This window comes from Dufourea novaeangliae, unplaced genomic scaffold (assembly GCF_001272555.1).
Source record: "Dufourea novaeangliae isolate 0120121106 unplaced genomic scaffold, ASM127255v1 scaffold39, whole genome shotgun sequence".
Taxonomy (NCBI): domain Eukaryota; kingdom Metazoa; phylum Arthropoda; class Insecta; order Hymenoptera; family Halictidae; genus Dufourea; species Dufourea novaeangliae.
Window position 1 is genome coordinate 1,057,467 of NW_015373918.1, and position 22,165 is coordinate 1,079,631.

The 22,165-nt window shown below is 43.0% G+C and overlaps 1 protein-coding gene across 2 annotated transcripts; it reads left to right on the plus strand.

Moving 5' to 3' along the window:
- The first annotated feature begins 68 nt into the window (after positions 1 to 68).
- Positions 69 to 20,280, plus strand: LOC107194416 (1-phosphatidylinositol 4,5-bisphosphate phosphodiesterase-like). 2 transcript variants are annotated; one of them, XM_015584037.1, is made up of 20 exons: positions 69 to 84; positions 7,278 to 7,332; positions 10,909 to 11,138; positions 11,517 to 11,576; positions 12,190 to 12,327; positions 12,568 to 12,647; positions 13,375 to 13,510; positions 13,835 to 13,935; positions 14,022 to 14,188; positions 14,722 to 14,932; positions 15,158 to 15,416; positions 15,811 to 16,011; positions 16,115 to 16,319; positions 16,597 to 16,754; positions 16,829 to 17,035; positions 17,928 to 18,300; positions 18,367 to 18,516; positions 18,598 to 18,775; positions 18,843 to 19,293; positions 19,912 to 20,280. In XM_015584037.1, the coding sequence occupies exons 3-20, from the start codon at positions 10,968 to 10,970 to the stop codon at positions 19,978 to 19,980; spliced, it is 3,315 nt and encodes a 1,104-aa protein (XP_015439523.1). In that variant the 5' UTR covers positions 69 to 84; positions 7,278 to 7,332; positions 10,909 to 10,967; the 3' UTR covers positions 19,981 to 20,280. The 2 variants fall into 2 exon arrangements, with proteins under 2 accessions (XP_015439523.1, XP_015439522.1); XM_015584036.1 differs by lacking the exons at positions 69 to 84; positions 7,278 to 7,332; positions 10,909 to 11,138; ... (1 more) ...; positions 12,190 to 12,327; positions 12,568 to 12,647 and having other exon boundaries at positions 13,389 to 13,510; positions 15,811 to 16,005.
- Positions 20,281 to 22,165: the final 1,885 nt, after the last annotated feature.

Here is a 22,165-nt window from a genome sequence, read left to right on the forward strand (position 1 = left end):
GGTGTGTGCGTCGACCAGAGAGGCGGGGGGGGGACCCGGGGGGGGGGGGGAACCGTGACATGACTGCCGCCGTCCGTTCAGCCGGTAATCTCGCACACGGTAAGACTCGAACAGGACAGAGACAGACACCTTGCTGAAAATTCCGACTCGCGATATACAAACACCTATATAAGCGACGAACGTGCACGGGCGGTATGTGATGGTGGGACACGCGTGTACGTGCGTGCGTGCGCCAGACGTCCGTCCATGGTCACTGGACGTCACGGACACGCCGTCGCGCGTCCCCCGTCCCGGGGAACCTTGACGCTCGCATCGAAAAACGTGCAAGTTATCTGTCCCCCTCCGTATACAAGACCGCCTCGCTACTTCGTTATCCGAGCATTCAGACGTATATACATCGAAACGGTAGATTCGCCTAGTTCCGTCTACGACTGTCCATCGTAATCTATACACCGTAACACGATCGAGCAATATCCGTAAAAGGTAGCCCCGATTCGATTAACCTAATCGATTCCCTGTATACGCTTTTGGGTATACGTTTCCGCGAGTAGAGAGCTTCCTCCCAGATGACCATTTAACAACGTACATACACCGTACAAACCGGGTGTACTACACGCACACGTCTCGTTTTGCGTACTTCTTTTCTACGTGTAGCATCCTCTTCCCTCCTTTTCGCCTATATCTTTCCTTCTCCATCGTTCCCTCCTCGATACCAACCGTACAGCTGTCCGACTGTCTTTCTCGCTCTAGTCCTCTCGTTCCTTCTTCTGTTTGTCTTTCCCGTGCGGTTTACGTGACGCTGCTCATGCGTGCTGCCGAGCATTGTGTTCTCCTGCGTACACACTTCTTCGGTGCTTCTTGTGCACGCACTAGCTCTAGAAACCCTCTTAAGATCGTATCGTTGGTTTGGTGATTAGTGATGAAATGAGGGATCGTAAGATAAACTGATTCCCTAGGCATGGTACGGGCTAAGATGAAGGGGTTGCCAGGGAAGGGGGATGTGGGTGGAGAGACGATGGGGAACCACGCGACCCTGACTCGCCGGGCCTCCCGAGGGATTTTCGAGGTCAAGGGAATCCGGAGCATGGCCGAGAAACAGCGGGACAAACACACAACCCCCCTACCCAGTCATCCCATCACCCGCCCCGCGAAAATGGGATTCGACGGGGCACCTCGCGTCGGTCGATCCCTCCGACCCCACACCCGCCTGATATTAACTTGTCATCGGCCATCAACCACTTTATCAAACGCTACCCCTCTCGCTCCACCGATCCCCCTTCCCCCTCACTGACTTTTGACCTTCTCTGTCGGAGGGGACTACGGTCTAACGAGCGAAGAAACAAGGCGCCTCGGGTGTTATCCGTGCTTGTTAGAAACGACGACGACGGGATGTCCCCTCTGGTTCTTCGGGAACTTCCTCCACGCGTCGCTAATTCGGAAAGTTTCGCCGAGCCTGTTCCGCAGGTGCTTGCGACAAAGTTCACGGATGACTTCCGACGGGAGCGTATTGTTACGTTTCCCTGGGCAATTGTTGGGAAGTTCGTGCGCAGTATTGCGAGGGTAGTTCATCCTTCCTAGGCTAGAAAGTAGAATATTGTACTTTTATGAGAGATTTTATTCTGGTAGATGAGACGTTCAATTGCAATTGGTAGGGGTATATCTGATGAGTAATCGTATGGTCTTCGAATACTTGTAACATCGAGAATCCTTAATCGATGGTATTCTTGATGGTGTTATAGTTATTCAAATCTTTATCCTCTTACCAAGACACTGATGACTCTTGAATATCAATGACAAATGTATGAAATCTTGCCTGGAAAGTTTCAGATCACAATCAGACGCGACCAAATGACAGACTTGAACCTTTAGGACCCTTGCACGAATATTTTCGAGTGAAATCTATCGATGATCCTAATGACTATCATTCATAGAAATCTAATATCCCGCGGATATTATTTTCCTCGGTGGATGACGTGCATACAATTAGTATCCTAGCACGTTAGAATCCTTCCGAAAAATATACCACGAATAACATTCTCCACAGGGTTTCAATAATATTTCAGTATCCTGCGAGGATGTCGAGACGTTCCGAGTACGCATGGTAGGAGCTTAATCGATTTCATACATTAATCTATGGATCGACCGAGTTTCCGTCGGGGAGATTAGAAAAATCACAGGGTCCAGTTCGAAGACAGCCGGTGAATGCAGGTCGTGACCCTCGTTTATTCCCATTCGTCTTACAGTGACCGGTCGGTGGCGAGCGTATTAAGGCGATCGAGCGGTCAATGTCGCGGCTTAACGCGTCCTTCAAAGCCTGCGCCGGAAGTTATGTAACATTATCGATCCGAGCGAGCGGTAATTGAACCACGGTCACTTGTCGATTAATTCAGCTCCCCGCACCACCGAAGAAATTCTCGCAGCTCGTTCTCAGGCCTCGGGAACTCCAGCCAGCCAGGTATTCATCGGCTGTGCAAATATTTTCTCAGCGGCGCTCCGCTTATGTGTATCAAAGTGTAAATGTTTGCGTTGTATTTACGGCCCCGTGTGTGCGCAAAGTGTAATGGCAACTTCACTAGATAATGCCGGGTATTATTTTACACAAAAACCATCCGTCGACCCTGCCAAGGGAACGGGGACGACCGCTCCCAAAGATGGCAACGGTCAGAGCGCGCCTTTTTATCAGGGGCGAACATCATTCGTCGTTCATCAGCCAGCTATTGAGCAACTCTGTTTCATTCACTTTGGTCGGTGCCACGATTAAGACGTTACGTAATGTTGCATAAACACGCTACACACAGACGGCTTGGTCGTGATTCGCGGTAAAAGGCCGCGTGCGTGAACGTAACACACCGTGTTGCGTGTCGTTACGCGATCAATTCCAAGTTCACGATCCGTCGGAGCCTTTCCATAATCGATGGTCGTTTTCTTCGTTTCTTTGGCCAATTACCAGACGTCTGATTGATAACAGGAGTAGTTCGTGGATTTTGTTGTTCGGTTACGACCGGATGTTTGGCTTCGCTTAGTAAACATCTGCGCTGAAATATATGGGTCGCACAGTTAGTTCTTATTAGTGTTTGGGATATTGTAATTCCTCTGTGAATATTAAAGCTATTAATTTATGGACAAATGACTCAGACGAGATGTTATTGGTAACTTGCATACATATTCAGACTATACGACAAAAACCGATCCGTTATACACAGAGTATGACTTGGTTTTCTAGCTAATGGAATATATAACAGTTTCGAAATCTATGCACATTCACTTGATTATCACTCTATTATTGGTTGCATCTAATGTGATTTTTATGAACGAATAATAACTGCTATTTGATACTTCTCTGGTTACAATTGTATTCACTTTTTATTTCTACTGAAGGATATAAGGAATTGCAAATTCCAATAGTTGCAAATGATGTTATTAATATTTATGATAGTTTCAGCGCGATGTGCCTCGCGCACGTGTTCCCGGGACTACGATTATGAATTTACCTGGAAATGTGACACTTGTAGATTATAATGTCACGGTGGTATTCACGCTATCCGGGGCGACGTCGGCCTCCGGAAGGTCGAAGTCTATCCCTCTTCGGGAAAGACGATATTCAATAACTTTAATTAGATCTACCGGCCTATTTAAAAGGCGAAGAGTTTTTACCGCGATCGTGGTTGCTCCGGGATAATTGAATTCTTGAATTCCATTAGACCCTCGAAAATCAATACACGCTGTCCGCGATGGCACTCTCGATGTCCCCACGAATAACACACGGACGATTTCAATGGAGGATGCCACTCATACCCTTCATTACTCGATTAATTCCATACAATTCCTCTACATAATAAACTCAGAATAATAATTTAGTTCTACAGTAAATCCTTGTCAACGCCCTTTAACACGTTGACTGCCACAGTGAAAAAAGCTGTACGTAGTCAGACACACTATAGTTCGCTTTTAAGTGATGAATCATCAAAAATATGTACGTTCAGTGAATACAGTCTATTGATTTTCTTTTAAATTATACCGCGATGTTAATTTTACGCAAATATTTTGTATCGATGTTTAAATAATCCAGCCGTTTTGCAAATTACGTGCCTACATATCACCTATCTTCGAGTAACGTGGTAGTAAAAGTGTTAAAATACAGAAAGAAGGGCAGATATTATTCCAATCTTTTTTCGAGATTTTCCGTAATCACAATATCTCATCTGGCCCGCTATTTCACGCAAACAATGTCCTACAGGAGCTTAAAACTTCTGAAATAATTTCCTCCTGAACGCCTCTCAAAACACAGAAAATAGGGGAGACCTTATCTCAATATTCTTCGAGATTTTCCGTAATCTAAATTGTTTCAACCTGCCGACTATTTCATACAAGCAACGTCCTACAAAAGCTTAAAAACTAATTCAAATTCAATAACATATCCAGAATGATAATTTACTTCTGTGGCAATTTTTTCGTCGGTTTCTTTTAAAATACAAAAAAGAGGGCACATCTTATCTCAATATTCTTTGAGGTTTCTCGTAATCTAAATGTCTCACCTTGCCCCCTATTTCACGCGGGCAACATTCTGCAGAAGCTTAAAAAGCGCTTAACAACGCTTAATGGGTACATTAAAGGAATCTTCGCGCGAACGGTGTTACGGGCAAGTCATTGGCCGGCGTGCATCCCGCAGATTATCAACAATGGCGTTACGACATCCCGCATTCTTCCGGTTTCACGACCGAAATACACGTTCCACGATCGCCGTTAAGTAGACCCAGACGGCTTATGACAGGCCGTTAGACGCATCGTCAGCCTTCGCCTGGGAAAAGTCGTTCGGTCCGCCAGAAATGTTTTCGCGGTTGCCAGTGAAGAATCGCGACCACGAACCGCAGCAGTCCCCCTCATTATTTTCGTAACGCTCCTCTGTTTACAGCACCTCTCCTGTATATTCCACGGCTGGTTATACAGAGGCGCGGATTGTATGCCCATTCGTACAGTCTTCTAGACGAATCTTTGTCTCCAACCGTTCTTCCAGGTCTCCGAATCGTTCTAGAATAATGTTTTTTTTTTCTTCTTTCCAGACTACGATTTAGCAAGGCAAATTCGCGTAGTCGACGATCTGTATTCAATCTGCGGCGCTTTGAGCCTCGTCTCGGAAATTTGCATCGGTAAATAGGGCTGCGATGCTGAAGACAGACAGCGAAAATTGGGTTTCGTGTCGGGACGTACAGTACCGTTCAAAAAGTTTAGAGAAACATCTGTTCTCATCCTGTCATCCACGGTCACGTGCAAAGCAACCTCCTCGTGACAAGTAAATGTTTCGAATAGAACGAGTATACAGGAAGCTACATTGATTACAGTCGCGTGTAACATTATGACTGGTGTCCAGCACAAAGTGCAATCAGGCACGCGATCAGCAATTATTCAAGATCTTTTAGATCTTAGTCGATCCACCGAGAGAGCCAGGAAATATGATCAATATTATTCCACGAGGAAACGAGAGGGAATTTTCTTCACTCGGCAAGATTTATAGCCGGATCCGACGGTTTTATTCTGATTGAAGCCAGACCAGGGGACCCACCGAAAACTCGTATATACTCGGGAATCCCGAAAATATCTCGGGTGTATATTCTTTCGTTCCAATTTCCGTTCCGGTCTTATTCCACGAGATTTCGTTCGACTTTGTTTCTCCTTCGATCTTTACCATCGCTGAACTCGGTTGTGCACGGTTATCTTTACGTATTCCGTGAAAAAAACCACGGGGCCAGAAGCCAGTCGAGAGGGAACGGTTTGAAAAAATATCGTCGCCGACCTAATGGCTGAATGCTCGTTTCCGTTTCCAGGCGGGGGTAGGAGAACAAAAGCGTTCCGTGTAACAATGCGCGAGGCGGCGTTTTCTACGCCGGCGCTTCAAAGAGACGCGAAAATGTATGATGAATACTACATTTAAGCAGCTGTCCCGCACGTCATTGGCTGGCTTCTAGCGAGGGGGCTTTGCTTCCTCCTACGTCAATTAAGATAACACCCGAACGATAAACGTCGCGGGATGTCCGTGGACGATAGCGCGACAAGGCATCGATAGGTACTCGACCTTTCTCGCTCGCGGTAACGATAAATCCGGTCACTGAATAATGGTCAATCTCTCGGGCCCGATAAGCGTTTAATTAAATGCGTTTCATTAGCCGCGAATTCCACGCAGAACTCCTCCGACGACGACGCCTGAGCGCGTGCCTCGCGGCAATAGATTCGCGATATCGTCGAACGCCATGACCAGAAGTGAGTATCGACTTAGTATTGACCTTTGCCTGACAGGTGGCCTAAGGATAAACCGTTTCGAGAAATCGTTTCACCACGGTATTTATAAATATTAGTCATAATCGGAACCGAGTGTATGTACACCTGAATTTCTTCGGATTAAGTAATCCATTTGCATCATTTGAAAAAAGAAATGAAAAACAGGCCCTTAACACGAAATTCGTATTTTTTGTAAAATTTAGTTATAAATGTTTCAGGAAGTATATGAAACTTAATACTTTATTGATTTTAGCTATCTAGGCTAATTGTTTTGTGCGCGTACATGTACGCTTCTGTGACAGTGATCGAGAAAATGACGCGTATATTGTATACCCGTGCGTTAATGATGCAAATGAGTTAATGGACGTAAAATCGGGATAAAACAGTACATTCTTGGATGAAATAACGTAGACTAGAACACTTTCTTGTATTAGTAGAGAAATGAAACATTAATATTGCATCTTCAATACTTATTCTTTTCTTTGTTTATCAGTTTTGTATTTCTGTTGCATCTACGACGTTTCTACCTTACATCTCCCATTTTCTTTTTGTATCGGGTCGTCTGGAAAATTCACTATTAATATAATAATTCTGGACACAGCCGGGATTTAAGTCCACTCGTTTAGAAATAATTGCGCAAGGTGAATTGCTATGCCTCGTCGAATAAACGACCCAATTGTTCCAAATTGGACAGATCAAACGCGGCGAATATCAAACGGGATCGAATAACGACGGCCTGTGTGAGTCCGATCCGAGAAACGGTTGAAACGGTGCCGGGAATTCGGTAAATCGAAATTCAGATCAAATAGGTGGATGTCCGGGAGGGGCCAAAGGGGTAGAAAACGATGTTTGACAGCCGAGTGAAATATCCGCCGAAGATCGGTCATAAAGTTCAGTGAATCTGATTTGTGTACCGGATCGCTATAGATAGAATCGGTGACCTTGACTCCTGCCGCGAAGTAAGAAACCACCATGCAAACTTTATCTGATGTTTCTTGTCGTAGGTGCAGCGGGGAACTAAAATGTGCAAGCCAGCCAGGAAGAAACGGTCTTAACGTCGTAAGTGATATATCATCTTTAACTCCCGTCATACAGCTTTGTACATTCTACCGTAAACTAACATTCTTCCCTCCCTCGATTCTTCCGCGCGAAGAACATCGAGATTTTACGGAAAACTTTTCTTCACGACTTTCTTGGAAAATCAGATTTCCAGAATTGGCAAGTACGTGTACACTCGATTTGAGGAATCACCATGTGTTCATTCAAATGTTACCTTTAATTAATCTACTGATTTAATTTCTAAAAGATTGTTATTAACAATCAATATAATGCATTGGATGTGAGCATAGTAACTAACTGAAATGTTTAAACTCGCTAGTGTTAATGATTCATCCTTACTGTGTCAGTCAATATTATATACCACAAAAGACAGTCATTGCATTAACTTGGAATTTCCTAATTACTAGTCTGCGTACGTTTACGCAAATTTACAATTTTAAACACTAATATGGAAAAATACAAAATTGCACAGACACTTCTTTTGTATACTGCATAGGTTTTAATATGTTAGGAATAATGCATAAGTAATATTAAATTTAACTGGAATCTTTATTTTGCTACGTTTTGCAAGTCAAGGGACACAATACATGCATAAATATTCGCAGTCTACCATACATTGGCCTCTTCAGAGAGGCCAAACGAGTGCAAAAGATTAAGTCTAACTACTGTTACGAACGAGTTGACTTCAGAACTCAGATATAACAAAAATCAAAGAAATATCGACGTGACATTTCAATTAAATTTCTAAACGTTCAAAAATTGAAAAATCTAAAATCTAAACGTTTGATATTCGTGAAAAAAAGATTAAATTTTCCCATAAATACAGAATTTCCATATCACCGTTTCGTTACCGATTCCACCGGACCTCCGAGGCATTCTCGCCATTTTAATAAACGCGGAAAGAGACACCAGCAGGGTTGAAAATGTCGCATTAAGTTCAGTCGTTTTCAGTGGCAAAAAAAGTTGACAATTTATTTCTCGGTGTGAGAGGGGGGGGAGGTGGCGGGTACCGAGTTCTCTGTCGTTCTATTTTCACCTAGTCGTCCCTGTCTCTATGGCTCGTCCTACTTTGTAGCCAGGGAATAAAGGTCAATCGGTGCAACGATGCCAGCAAAATCCTTTGCGCTACGATACAACGTATCGACCGGTCGAAACAACACAAAAAAAAACCGAAAGCGTGTCGCGATCGTCGGAGAACCGGCAAGCAAACGCGTCCGTTTCGAGTGGCCTTTAGCCGACTGTCCGCTCGACAGCCACCGAGAATTTCAATCCTTTGTTGTCGTAGTTACGGCCTGGCGACGGTCAATCTCAGTTTCTTTCGACCGAACGAGAAAGAAAGCCCGGGTTCGAGATCACTCGAGCTTGAAAAGTCGATCCTTAGCTACGACCGACCTCGACTCAGAGGAACGACTCAATCGACGGATCTGGTTTCGAATACCGTAAGCTCGGATCAGTGTAACGATTGTCATCCCCGTTTAATGATACTTGTGTCGGTCTTACTATATCTTCATGTATTCTCGAATGATCCTTGAGAAGGGTGATACTTATAGGGTTCCTTCCGATAGAATCTTGAATGAACTGGAGGAATTCCTAGTGCGATTTTTTTTTCTTGGATAATGTCGTAGAATTTTTTAGTCTTCGATCCAGAAGAAAATAGTCTTTCTTCTGGACGGATGCATGCAGATCTTCAATTCATCTTCTAGAATAGTCCAAGGAACCTTAACAGACACGATCATTGATTTGATCCAAATAATCCAAGATCTTGTATTTTGTTCTACGCCATTTGCCTTACTCTTACTTGGGTACTTTAAATAACCTAAACAATTTTTGAAGATTGTTCAATCCAGTTCATTCAGTCCCTCAAAGATACTTTAATTCATTAATTTATCCTCTTTCATTCTGTTTCTTGATTTCGCTCTAGTCCATTCATTAAATCGTCAGTGTATTTTTAACGATACCTTTCATCGTCGTGACATCAGTGTCACGAAAACTTTCTCTTCAGCTAGTTTATATCGACGTTCGTAACGGGATCAATGAATCCAATAAACGAAGTAATTCAAAGGATCGATTCAACGAGAAAGAAGCAACGAAATCGTTGCAACAGAGTCTGTACAGTGCATCAGAAAAATTGGGTTAAGAAACACGGTTAGCTTGGTGCTCGAAGAGGCCATCGAGGTTGAGAAAATAATGTTAAACCCTCGGCGGGCCGTGCTACCGAAGCCAACAATAACAGAATTGACTGATGCTTACCTAGATTCCGTGCGACGAGTCGACGAACGACGAAAGATTCACTGTGGACACAAAGTTCCTCGGAAAACAGGCCCTTCGATGACTGGTTTAAGGGAGCTAGCCCACCCTGACGGCTTAAAAGTCGTAGGTACCTTTGTGATTTCTTCTGGAAATACAATGAAGTTGCAGAGCCTGTAATATGTATACAAAATATTTACTTTCATATAAAATAGCGTTGCTGGTGCCGCTTATGTAAAGCACCTGTTCAGGTGACTGTTTCGACGGTGGCGTCGATCACTTTTTTCATTTTCTAAAAGAAATTTTGCTGGGGAAGTACATACGTTTTTTTAGATATCTAAAAAATTTTCTTTTCTACAGACGTTTCTGTATAAAACTTTTCGGTCAAACTCGATCTTTTTCTTTGAAATGCTCAACAATTTAACAAAACTAAATATTTAAAAAAAACTCCTACATAGTTCCTTAGCAAACTTCTTCCAGAAAGTGAAAAATTCTTGCTTTTTTTTTTGCTTTTTACCATTTTGCACGAAAAAAAATTATTGTATGTGTAAGCATACAAATATTACAGGCTTTGCAATTAATTTCCAGTTTACTTTATCACCTATATTCCCAGAAAGATTCACAAAGCTACTATGATTTTCAAGCAGTCAGGGTGGGCTACCCCCTTAACGTCCGCGGTGAACGATCGAAAGCTTCTCTGTAATAAGATCAACGTTTAATTGGATCCTGATGCCGTTCGAAAGAGGTCGATAGCGCCTATTTGCCACAGTCCACCGGAGGTTAATACTCAATCGAGGCCCGGTGGAAAAGACTATTAAAGGACCGAGGCAGTGCATCGTACGGTGCAATACCGCCTCGTTTCGAATAAACGAACGGCATCAGACGACGATCGTTTGGTATTCCCGGTCGCATGGCCAACTTTCGTAATCTTGGGGAACGACGCTCGGAATCGGTAATGAAGCGACGCGATAAGAACTCAGGAGACCCGGTATTTCACTGAAACGGCTGCAATTAATAACTCGAACGAATCGAGACTCTTAAGTGGCCCGCGATGGTATTATAGAAAGTGCGTCGTAATGGTTCGCAAGTTTTTAGACGTTCCTGGTATATTACCGGTACAAAGTACGAAGTAGTCTATTTTGCATGGAACAGATGAAAAATTATTGAAGAAACGTAACCTTGGGCATACGATTATTTCTTCGAAACATTTTAAATGCCTCCAATGTTATCTGTAGAATCTTCGTGGCTACGAATACATGTACGATCGCAGGGATAATTATTGCGTGACGAGGACAGTGGTCAATAAAGAATCGTTGATTATTCCGCCAGGAACCAGACGAAAGCAAACACGTCTAACAGATTGACACGTTCCACTCGGTGCGGGGAAGATGACGAAGAGGTTCGAGTTCAATTGGCAGATCGAGGTACCGCTACCACTGCGTCACGGATGCATGTTCGACCGATGGTCAGAGGAGAAGGACAACACCGAACTGGAAGTGAATTGTGTGTTCAAGGTCGACGAATATGGCTTCTTCATCTACTGGCAGAGCGAGGGAAAGGTGAGTACGCCCTCCTATTGTCTTCCGGTTCTCCCTTTTGTCTTGCTAGACGTCGTAATCTTGAACCGTGTTGTCTTGAAACTCTAAGATCGAGGTCGGAGCCAGGTTGGGCAAACTTCACCCTCGAGGGCGAATAACAAACGACAAATGGAAGATTTTCTTGTCGAAATAATACAATAACATTTGTAAAGAGTTTCATTAAGAACAATGGAATTCTGATTTTTAAGTGATATGTTTGTTCAGTATTTATTCGAGAACATTTTCGTGTCCGTATACGGATGATCAGCCCAGTCGATAAGTAGGGACTACAAGTAATGGTCAGACAGGGTAGACAAGTAGTATTATCGTGTTCTTCTTTGATTTCTGTTACATGGACAGGACGGGGATGTGATAGAGCTTTGTCAAGTGAGCGACATACGTGCCGGCGGTGTGCCTAAGGTAAGAAAACCCTTGTCTTCCAGGCAACTGGAACGAAGCGCCAGCCTTCGTCTGAAATATTCAGCGGGGAAGTTCGAAACTGTCCGACGGTGACGAGTGCTTTGATGGCATTCAAGTCAGGAAGTGTTTGTCTTCCGTTCGTACGAGGCGTTAACGAGTTCTTTCACTACTCGATACTATGAGAAATTTAAATGCTTCCCTTTCGTTTGAAAATAAACAGAAGCCAAACGGGTAATTCAATTGATAATAACGGTGTTTCCTTGTCGTTTTAATTAAGCTTTTCGCTTAGCTATACATATATCACTTGAAACAGAACTTGAAATATACAGATTCGGAGAACGAACCCTTCTTGATCAATACAAATTAGTATTAAAGCTGGTATTTGCAGCTTTAACGTTAGCAGATATTTTTATTGAGAAGTCTAAGAAAAATTTTTAATCAAGACTGGTATTGTCGAAGATACGAAATATACATATAACCGTTTCCTGGAAGAACTTTCGGTACCTACTACTGTTCATTAAATATGGAAGAAAAGGACAGTATCTTCTCGAACCGTTCCAGAATAATCACTTTATTCTGGTCCAACACCGTTTCACTTTGTGATTTTATTCAGGACCCGAAGCTGTTCGACAAGCTCCTGACGAAGCATGGCGAGCAGCTGGACGAGAAAAGTTTAACCATATGCTCCGGCGTAGACTATACCAATATTAATTACCAGCACGTCGTCTGTCCGGATCCGGCTACGGCCAAGGCAAGTTCATCCACGTTATATAATCATCCCCCGTTTGATCCATATTCCGGAAAATTGATAAATGAAACAAGGCCGCCGATTATCCGACCTTCCTCAATGAAAATGTATTATATCGGATGTCATTCCTAGAAACCACATATACGCGTGTATTAGACGTAGAGAAAATTTTCCAATTCATTGGAGCTAGATAATTATTAAGATAATCAATAAAGTCCACGTGTTTGCTGTGTTCCATGACAGATATGGCTGGATGGCATACGATCGATTACGCACAACGTGAAAGCCAACAACGTTTGCCCGCTCACGTGCTTGAAGAAACAGTGAGTTTACTGATGCAATTACACACACACATATACACACGCATGCAAGTCCAATGGGGACAAGTACACACACGCCTACGCTGTCCTAATGTTTGCGTGAAATAATTAGACAGAAGCGTCGTCCGACCGAAACGTTCCACAAGCGGTTGCAAACGTCACACTGTTCGACGCAATACACGGTGATCTAGTAACCGAAAACAGCACTAAAATTAATTTTTTATATATTTCTACATCTATATTTATCAGGTGATAAATGTGCTGGTAGTACAAATAAAAAGTCTCAGAAATGTTCGATATAAATCCTGTTTTTATCTAGCACTATTAGTATTACTCATATTTTCTACGTAATATTCAGTCACGAGTGGTCCTATAGAACACCTTGTTAGACAATAAAAAAGAATACGTATAGATCATTCAGTTAATCCTCCGTAATTCTCTTTCACTCGCCTGATTGCTTTTTATGAATACAGACAGATACGAAAGTTTATTTGACTTTTTCCGGATTTACGATCAGTTTGCGAACTTTCGTCTAATGGTTCGAAGCAAAAACTTGTCGAGGAACGTAAACAGGACCGTGAAATTTTTCCCGACGGTTACTTGGGCGCCGTGACTCCGCGATTTCGTCGATCGGACGGCGGTTTTCGCCAACGGGAAACGGGAAAGTTATCAGGAGCGTCTTTTTCATCGGTGAAAAATACTCAGGCGTTTTTTATTTGCCGTGTTCCAGTTGGATGCGGCTCAGAATGCTGGTCGATCCAAATGGAAAAGTTCCGGTGAAAGTGGTCGCGAGAACTTTCGCGTCCGGGAAAACGGAAAAGCTCGTCTATCAGTGCCTCGCCGATTTAGGCCTACCCAGTGGAAAGGTACAAAAAGAAGTTCATTGGGCATGCCAATGTACAGGGTGTTTCAAGAGACAGGTGACCAAATATCCAGCGACTTAAAATCGAAATAATTACGGTGACGCTTATGTTTTATGGAATTATCAAAGTGCTGTTGACATGAATTAAAATTTGCGAATGGTAATCGTGCATTAATCCATTTACACATATATTCTCGCTTTAATTTCACTTTCAGCTACCTGATCCATGGTTTCCTGATCACGTTATCCGGTCTTTATCCTTCGAAATTTGGTCACCTGCATTCGAACCACTTATAATTACGTGAAACTTTCAATTCGATATTTTCAGAACGACGTAATCGAGCCGGACGACTTCACGTTCGACGCGTTCTACGCGCTCTACCACAAAATCTGCCCCCGGAACGACATCGAAGAGCTGTTCCAGTCCATGTGAGTGCAAACAACATCGATCAACGCTGATCGTTCGATCGTCCTACGGTAAAGTTCGTTTGTTTTGATCTGTCGAAAAATTCCAGCACCCAGGGTAAGGCGGACACGATCAATCTGGATCAGCTGGTCACGTTTCTGAACGAGAAGCAACGGGATCCGACACTGAACGAGATACTCTATCCCCTGTACGACGAGAAAAGGGCCATGGAGATCATAAACGATTACGAGCAGCACGAGACGGCGCGAAATCAAAGTAAGATTATCATTGGCAACGTTTCTGCGTGCCCAGCTATACCGGGGGCATCGAAGGGAGAACGACCGTTGCCAACAGCGAGTATTCTAGGAAATAAATTTCGTGCATCGCAATAAAATATCAAATGGAGGCATTGTCCGCTGGTCCATTCAACGGGTGATCGTACAATGGAGCCAGGAATCCTTTGTGCTCGCTGTTCGAAATAATGTCTCGCCCGGTTTCAAGGGGTTAAACCAGTATTGGAACGTCGAACAAGCAATTCTCCATCACTTTTCAGTTTAAACGTACAATAGCAGTCTTCCAGAATATTTCCTATACGTAAACAGAAACCGATCACAGAGATATGAATTTAAATTTTTACGATTCCTCTGTCCGAACCGTATATTCCAAACATATTCCTACAATTTTTGGTACTGGTGCAATCCGTAAAGACTGTTCCCGTCGAATGTTTGTCCACCGATCGCCTCAGTGTCCGAGCTAGTTTGTTCTACCTACGAAACGGCATCCTTTCAGACGCAATCACGTCCTTTCAGAAACGATGACGAAAGATGGTTTCATAAGGTACCTGATGTCCGACGAGAACGCGCCCGTTTTCTTGGACCGGCTGGACGTCTACATGGACATGGACCAATCGTTGGCCCATTATTACATAAACTCGAGCCACAACACGTATTTGAGCGGCAGGCAATTTGGCGGCAAGAGCAGCGTTGAGATGTACAGACAGGTGTTGCTCGCTGGTTGTAGGTAAGGCGAAACGTGAGACATACCACGTGTCGCGTGGACATATACCTTGTATCGTTTTCTTTATCTACGCCACCGAAAACCGTACTTTCTGATAAAACCGTTTGCTCCCTTTTAGATAAATAAAAGCTTCTAAGCCCGGTTGTTTTACGTCGAACAATAGTCTGATACTATCGAAATGAAAAAAAAAAAAAACACGTGATCATTAAATGGTATTTCGACCGAAAGGTGCGTGGAGCTCGACTGCTGGGATGGCAAAGGGGAGGACGAGGAGCCGATAATCACCCACGGGAAAGCCATGTGCACGGATATCCTCTTCAAGGACGTGATATACGCGGTCCGTGACACCGCTTTCGTCACGTCCGAGTACCCGGTGATTCTCAGCTTCGAGAACCATTGCGGCAAGAAGCAGCAATACAAGCTGGCCAAGTATTGCGACGAGATACTCGGGGACTTGTTGCTGAAAGAGCCCATCAAAGAATTTCCAGTGAGTTTCTCTTGTCGTTGCGATCGATATATGATAATCTAGGAAGGGATACAATGTTCCACGAACAAACACGCTCGATGGTGTTTGCTAGTCACTCAATGATTTCGCCAGTCGCCGACGGGAGACACTGATAACAGGCGAATCGTCTACGTCAATCGAAATCTAGATTCCCATCGGCAAACAGGGCGAAAGTAGTCACGTCTATTGTTATCGGATGTTATCTCGGCCGAGCACTCGGTGCAATACATACATACATGTTCCTCGAGTGGACCCCCAGATTAGATTAACACGCGCGCACGCGTTTTCAAAAACGTGATAGTTACGGTCGCGAAACGTGATACAGGTGAGAAAAACAGGCATTAACGCATACCGATGTTGCGGTCCGATAAAACAGCTGGAGCCGGGCGCGCCCCTGCCGCCGCCGAGCATGCTAAAACGTAAGATCCTGATCAAGAACAAACGACTGAAACCGGAAGTGGAGAAGCACGAGCTGGAGCTGTTCAGGCAGGGCCAATTCGTCATCGAGGACGAGGTGAAAGAGGACGCGAGTGCACCGCCAGCGGTCGCGGTCGTTGTCGAACAACAATCGGTAAAGGTAACCCTCGTAACCAGCATGGTCACCCTTTAACTTCCATTCCCGGTTATGTTTTCCTGGAGTGACGTACTGTTTACCTTTAACGGAACTGTCGCGTCTTCAGGAAGAGCCAACCGTGGTCGAGACCGTCGTTACGACGACCACTGGGAATCAACCGCAGTCTGGCTCTACCGCCGGGTTGGGTGACAACTTGGAGTTGGCAGTTGTTCAACCATACACAGGAAGCACGACAAATGTGCATCCGTGGCTCTCGTCCATGGTGAACTACGCTCAACCTATCAAGTTCCCGGGCTTCGACGTCGCTGAACGTAACGAAGATTTTTTTTGAATGAAAGATTTGATAATTAATAGTCATTAAAATTTGATACTACTGACGGTGGATCTCATTAGATTTATGGATTAATGTCTTACTTATTGCCAAGTAATTTGTACGATATTAGACGTACATCCTGTTAGGCTCTATAGAATAAATGTTGACGGTTTTCTGGAATTTCACTCACTGTTAACGTACTCAATATTCGGTTTTTTCTGTAAAGAATCCGCACAGAGTGCACCAAATTGAAGTTAGCGATTTGTTCTGTACAGAGAAGAACATCCACCACAATATGTCTTCCTTCGCGGAAACCGCTGGCCTGAATTACTTGAAAACGCAAGCCATCGAGTTCGTGAATTACAATAAACGGCAAATGAGCCGTATCTATCCGAAAGGCACTCGGGCGGACTCATCGAATTACATGCCACAGGTAATTCTCCCTACGTATAGATCGTACGAACCGCCGGGGGGCACATTCGTATACCGATCGATCATTGGAAACAGGTCTTCTGGAACGCTGGCTGCCAAATGGTGTCATTGAATTTCCAAACCGCGGATCTACCTATGCAGCTGAACCAGGGAAAGTTCGAGTACAATGGTTCGTCGGGTTACCTTCTGAAGCCGGACTTCATGAGACGGGCGGATCGAAGCTTCGATCCTTTCGCGGAGAGCCCTGTGGACGGTGTGATCGCCACTCAGTGCAGCGTTCAGGTATATCGTGTGATCCTTTCATATTTAATTCTCGGAGAATCTAGATTATAACTATGAAATAAAATTTACCAACAGAGGTCACTGATTCACTGTTCGACAAATTTTAACTGTTTTTCGTTTGTGCAGTTGTCAATACGCGTTTCTGATAGAACGTTGTGAACTAAATACGAATCTGTAAACCGTTTCTTTTCAACACGTCCAATTTTTGAAATAAATTAAAGAATATCAGCAAAAAGTGGTGCATTTTCGGTGTGCTTTTCATTTTGAACATTATTTAAACATATTTAGATGTCTATAATGTAATAACAATTTATATCATTTTGTTCGCAAGAGTCCAGAGAATTAATTCGTCTGAAAAGAAACTAAATGACTATTACTGTAAAAGCACAACACAGCTCCAAATTTGAAAATTTGCAATTTTCTTTAAAATCGATTTTTATCAAAAACTGGACGTGCTGGAACGAAACGGTTTGCAGATTTGTATTTAGCTCACAAAGATCTATCAGAAACTATTATTGACAATTGCACAAAATTTTACGTGTTGAACAGTGTTATTAAAGTCTTCATATCTAATGTCAATTAGCTACCTATTATACCTGAGTAAAACATTTACGATGTATATTCCTAGAACTAGATCCATGGGCTTCAGTCAAGATTAGGGTTCTCCTTTTCTCCAACAAATAATACAATAAAGTCTCGTTAACTGCACGCTAGACAAGTTCCCGTTAAGAATGCCCCCTGTTCACACGCATTACTACTACTGTAGCCAATAATTGATCCGATCTCGATAGTTGCTCGTTTCTAGCACTTTCCGCCTCGCAAGCCCCAAATGCAGACAATTATCGCGAGATTATTGTAATAATAACTAGCTAACTATCGTTCGATTTGCTAGGTAATAGCAGGCCAATTCTTATCCGACAAGAAAGTCGGAACGTACGTGGAAGTAGAAATGTACGGTCTACCCACGGACACGATTCGCAAAGAATTCCGTACGAGGGTGGTCCCGGCGAACGGCCTGAATCCCGTCTACAATGAAGAACCCTTCCTATTCCGAAAAGTCGTCCTACCAGATTTGGCGGCGTTGCGATTCGCGGTTTACGACGAATCCAATGGCAAGCTTCTGGGTCAAAGAATCGTTCCTTTAGACGGTCTACAGTCGGGGTATCGGCATATATCTCTAAGAACGGAGGCAAACTTCCCAATGTCGCTGCCTATGCTGTTTTGTAACATTGAGATCAAGATCTATGTGCCTGACGGTTATGAAGGTCAGTGGTTTTCATTTGATTTTAGTACAATAGGAAGATCATAATTCATAGGAAATTAATTTGTAGGACTTATGGATGCATTGACGGCACCACGGGCCTACAAGAAACCGGAGAGCATGTCGCAGAACAAAATGAAGGGCCTTGGGATAGAGGAGAGCGACAGCAAAGGAAATGACTCTGCGCCCGCTCATCATCGGGAACCACCTAAACCCAGGGGTAAGTATTAAATAATAATCTATATAATCATTTCTGAAACCTTACGGGTGGTATGAAGATTAAAATTCTGTTTGTCCGCAGAGGAAATGAAATTCGACCCGATAACGGTAGAAGTATTACGGCAAGAGAAGGGCTATCAGAAGGTACTCAGGAAGCAGCAAAAGGAGCTGGAATCTCTGAAGAAGAGGCACCAAAAGGAAAAACTAACCGTCCAAAAGCAACACTGCGTAGCGATAGAGAAGATTATCAAAGGGAAAAAGTAGGTAACTCTTTCTTCTTCAAGTAGATCCTCTGAAACCAAATATCCCTATTTTTCCTGTCAACAGCAAAGCAGAACTCTCGAGGGATCCAACGGTTCGTCGAGCGGTTTCCGATCAAACAGTTCAGTGGTCTCGACTGGCCGATAGGCAACGTCGCGAGGAACGTGATTTGGTACGATCTCACCTGGAGGAACGACGGAACACCTTGTGCAAACTGTGCGTGACTGCTCAGCTGGCCCAACAGAAGCAACTCGCGGCGCGACACGAGCGTGAGATCAAAGAGATGAACGCCAGACAGGCGAGGCTGTCGGTGGAAAGCATGAGGGAGGTGATGAACGACAAAACTCTGAAGACACGGGGAATTAAGGAGGGTCGGCTCAGGGAGAAGCAGCAGAACAACACGAAGAAGTTCATGGAGGAGCGAAGGATCGCGCAGAGTATTCAGAACAGGGAAAAAGAGAAGCTGAAAGTGATTCACGAGAAACAACTGGAAGAATTGCAAAAGGATATGAATGCGGTACGAGGAAATCATTCCCTTTTTCCCTCGTTTTTTTTTTCAATATTCTACGCTATTCCTATTGACCACAAGACAATTTTTGCAAATATATATGCAATAATTCTTGCAAATATATTTCCAACAAAATTTCTTGTACTTTCTCGTGAGAAAATTCTTTTACAGTTTATAGATATATAAATTATAATTTAAAGTAGGGTAAACACACCAATGGGTGAACACTTAAGATATTTCGTAACTATTAATCTCGAATTTTAAATGACAATAATATTGACAATATTTGGTAAATGAAAAATTAGAGTTTTTAATATCTATACCTTTTTACAACGTACAGATTTCAATTTGAAAAAGTGGAATAATATAATTAATTGGATTAAAAAGGAAAAATACAGATTTCACCAGTAAATGAACATTTCTAATCAATGGTGTGAAAAATTCTTGAATACGAAACAAGGAATTGTAAATAATAAATATTTAATCATCTGCTTAATTTAATAACTTAATTTACTCGTTTTCCTATATAATATTCATTCACTGGTACCTGTTCATTTGCTGGTGCATCCACCCCAATGTGTACATAAAAGAATATTGCCTAATATTACTATTCGAACTTTATTCCAGATCATGGATATGTACAAAAACGAAGAGATGGAGTACGAACTGGGCCCTAAAACCGAATTCTACGTGTGATAGCCGTCGCGGTTTGTCCTATTCGTTCCTCTGTAACTAAACGATTGCAGGGAAGTCGAGGTGCTGCGTTCAGAGTATCCGCTACAAACGTTAATTACTATTGGAATTGGGATCAAGACTTGTTCGCCTACGTTCTCGGACACGCCGACGTTCCCGCGTAATCCCGACGGATAACGTCAGCGCCCCGAGAGCCGGAAGCAACAGAGAAACTCCGCGTTAATCGTAATTCTAGTTCATTCTCCTGGATATTTTTTTATAAGAAAGAAGCATCTTCTAACTCTCCATACTCTCCGTCGTCGCACGAGCAAGTACCTAGACTAAATAAGGGAGTCAATAAAAAAGAAAAAAAACTAAAGTGATCTAGTCAAGTTCTTATATTAATGATAGGTATATATACATATATATTTATTATATGTGCGGTGTGCTCGGTTGAAAACACGCGTGGTGTCCCTGAAGATAAGTTCTACTTGCTTGGGATATGTTAGGGAATACAATTCTGAGGAGAAAAAAGTTTCCTCGGAATGTTACTAATAAAAAACTTTCTGTACTTCAAGTTAATCATATGTAAACACACTAGAATAATTTTAAACGTCTTCAATGGAAGCATCGTTAACATGATGTCGAAGAAATATTAAGAAATTCAAAGGTATTTTGAACATGATTTACAATAAATTATTATTGTTGTAACCGAAAAATGCGGAAAGGTTTCATTTATTACAATTTCCTTGGTTTCCCAAGTACAAACCATGAAGTATGTTCGATCATAACTTTTTAACAGAGAACCTGCGAATTGATGATTATCCCATTAGTTGTACACTATTTTTTATGTACCTGTTACACAATCTAAAGTTTAATGTACTTATTTTCCAGGGAACCCACCGTACTCACAATCATTCCTCAAATCATCGAAGACACGGCATCCGAACGTTATCGAATCGTTGTCAGTTTGATGAATAATTGCGTGTACACAGGTTCAAACCGAACACGCCGTGCACAGGAAAGCCGAGTCACGCGGAGTTAGCGTTCCGCCGTGATTCGTCGATTTCAATATTTTTCGATTGTTAACGCTATTATCGAATTCTATCGTAACGATGCGAGTGTCCCGGTACGACTGTGCGGGCGCATGTGTTTCATTGCCTAACGCCGAGAAGGAATTTTTCATCGTCGACGCGACGATTCATTTCGCCTGTTAATTGTAACTCCGAACGAATTGCTTTCACGATCGGAAACAATTAGTAGAGGACGCGTTTGATGTGGTGTACGCGATCAAAGTATTAGGAGCCCCCCCCCCCCCCGCGATCTTCAGTCACGATCGAGCAGGTACTCGTTTCGAGAATCCTCTTTTTTTTTCTCGCCTCCCTCCTCGAATGGGTACTCTCGCGCGAATGGTCCAAAGTCGCAAAGCAGCATTGTATATATATAAGATAAAGAAAATGAGAAACCGAAAGGAGAGCCTAGCATAATGATTATCACGTCGTTGTTTTCATTCTAATAATGTTATTTACACAAATGATTATATTAACCTATATATTATATATATATATATATTGGATATAAAAGAGTAAGGAGAAATAAAGAGATCGCTAGCTCATTCATCTCTTGTCATTTCTTCGATCAGTACTTTATTTTTTGTAGTTTAATTGTTTAGTATATATAAGTGACTCGACAGCGTTGGAACGATGATAATTACTAGTAAAGTGATTCAATCTGTTCCAGCACGTAACTAACACGGTCATAAAACATTTATAGGAATTCTATATCTGATAATCGTAATCACGTGGTTGGTTCAGACGTCCGTATGTTTGAGGCTTGAGATCTGCCTGGTTCAACCCGGCGTCTCCGAACGGAACTGAAAGAAAAAGCCTGTTGTGGTACCGTTATAGAGGGTTATCGACATTGTAATGAAAAATTACCTCCGGCCAATTCATTCACTAGGTCATGCCTGCCACCGATAGGAACCTGATTCTGGAAGTACTCGTTTCCCAGGCCTATATTCCCATCCTGGCCCCTGTATTCACCGTAAAACGAAGCTCCCGCTTGGTTTGATTCGACGTTTTGGTAACTAGAGGCGCCATTGCTCGGAAAAACACCTGGGAAATTTTGGAAATATGTCTGCTCAGATTGTCTTGGTATTCTCGCCGCTTCGCAGGCGATGGCGACCACGAGACAGAGCTGCAATATAGAT

What these genes read in the sequence shown, in the direction of transcription:
- LOC107194416 (XM_015584037.1), top strand. Translation starts at nt 10,968, where the DNA reads ATGACGAAGAGGTTCGAGTTCAATTGGCAGATCGAGGTACCGCTACCA. An exon ending in CATCGAATTACATGCCACAG is followed by an intron (nt 16,755 to 16,828) that starts GTAATTCTCCCT and finishes CATTGGAAACAG; the next exon opens with GTCTTCTGGAACGCTGGCTG. An exon ending in GGAACCACCTAAACCCAGGG is followed by an intron (nt 18,517 to 18,597) that starts GTAAGTATTAAA and finishes GTTTGTCCGCAG; the next exon opens with AGGAAATGAAATTCGACCCG.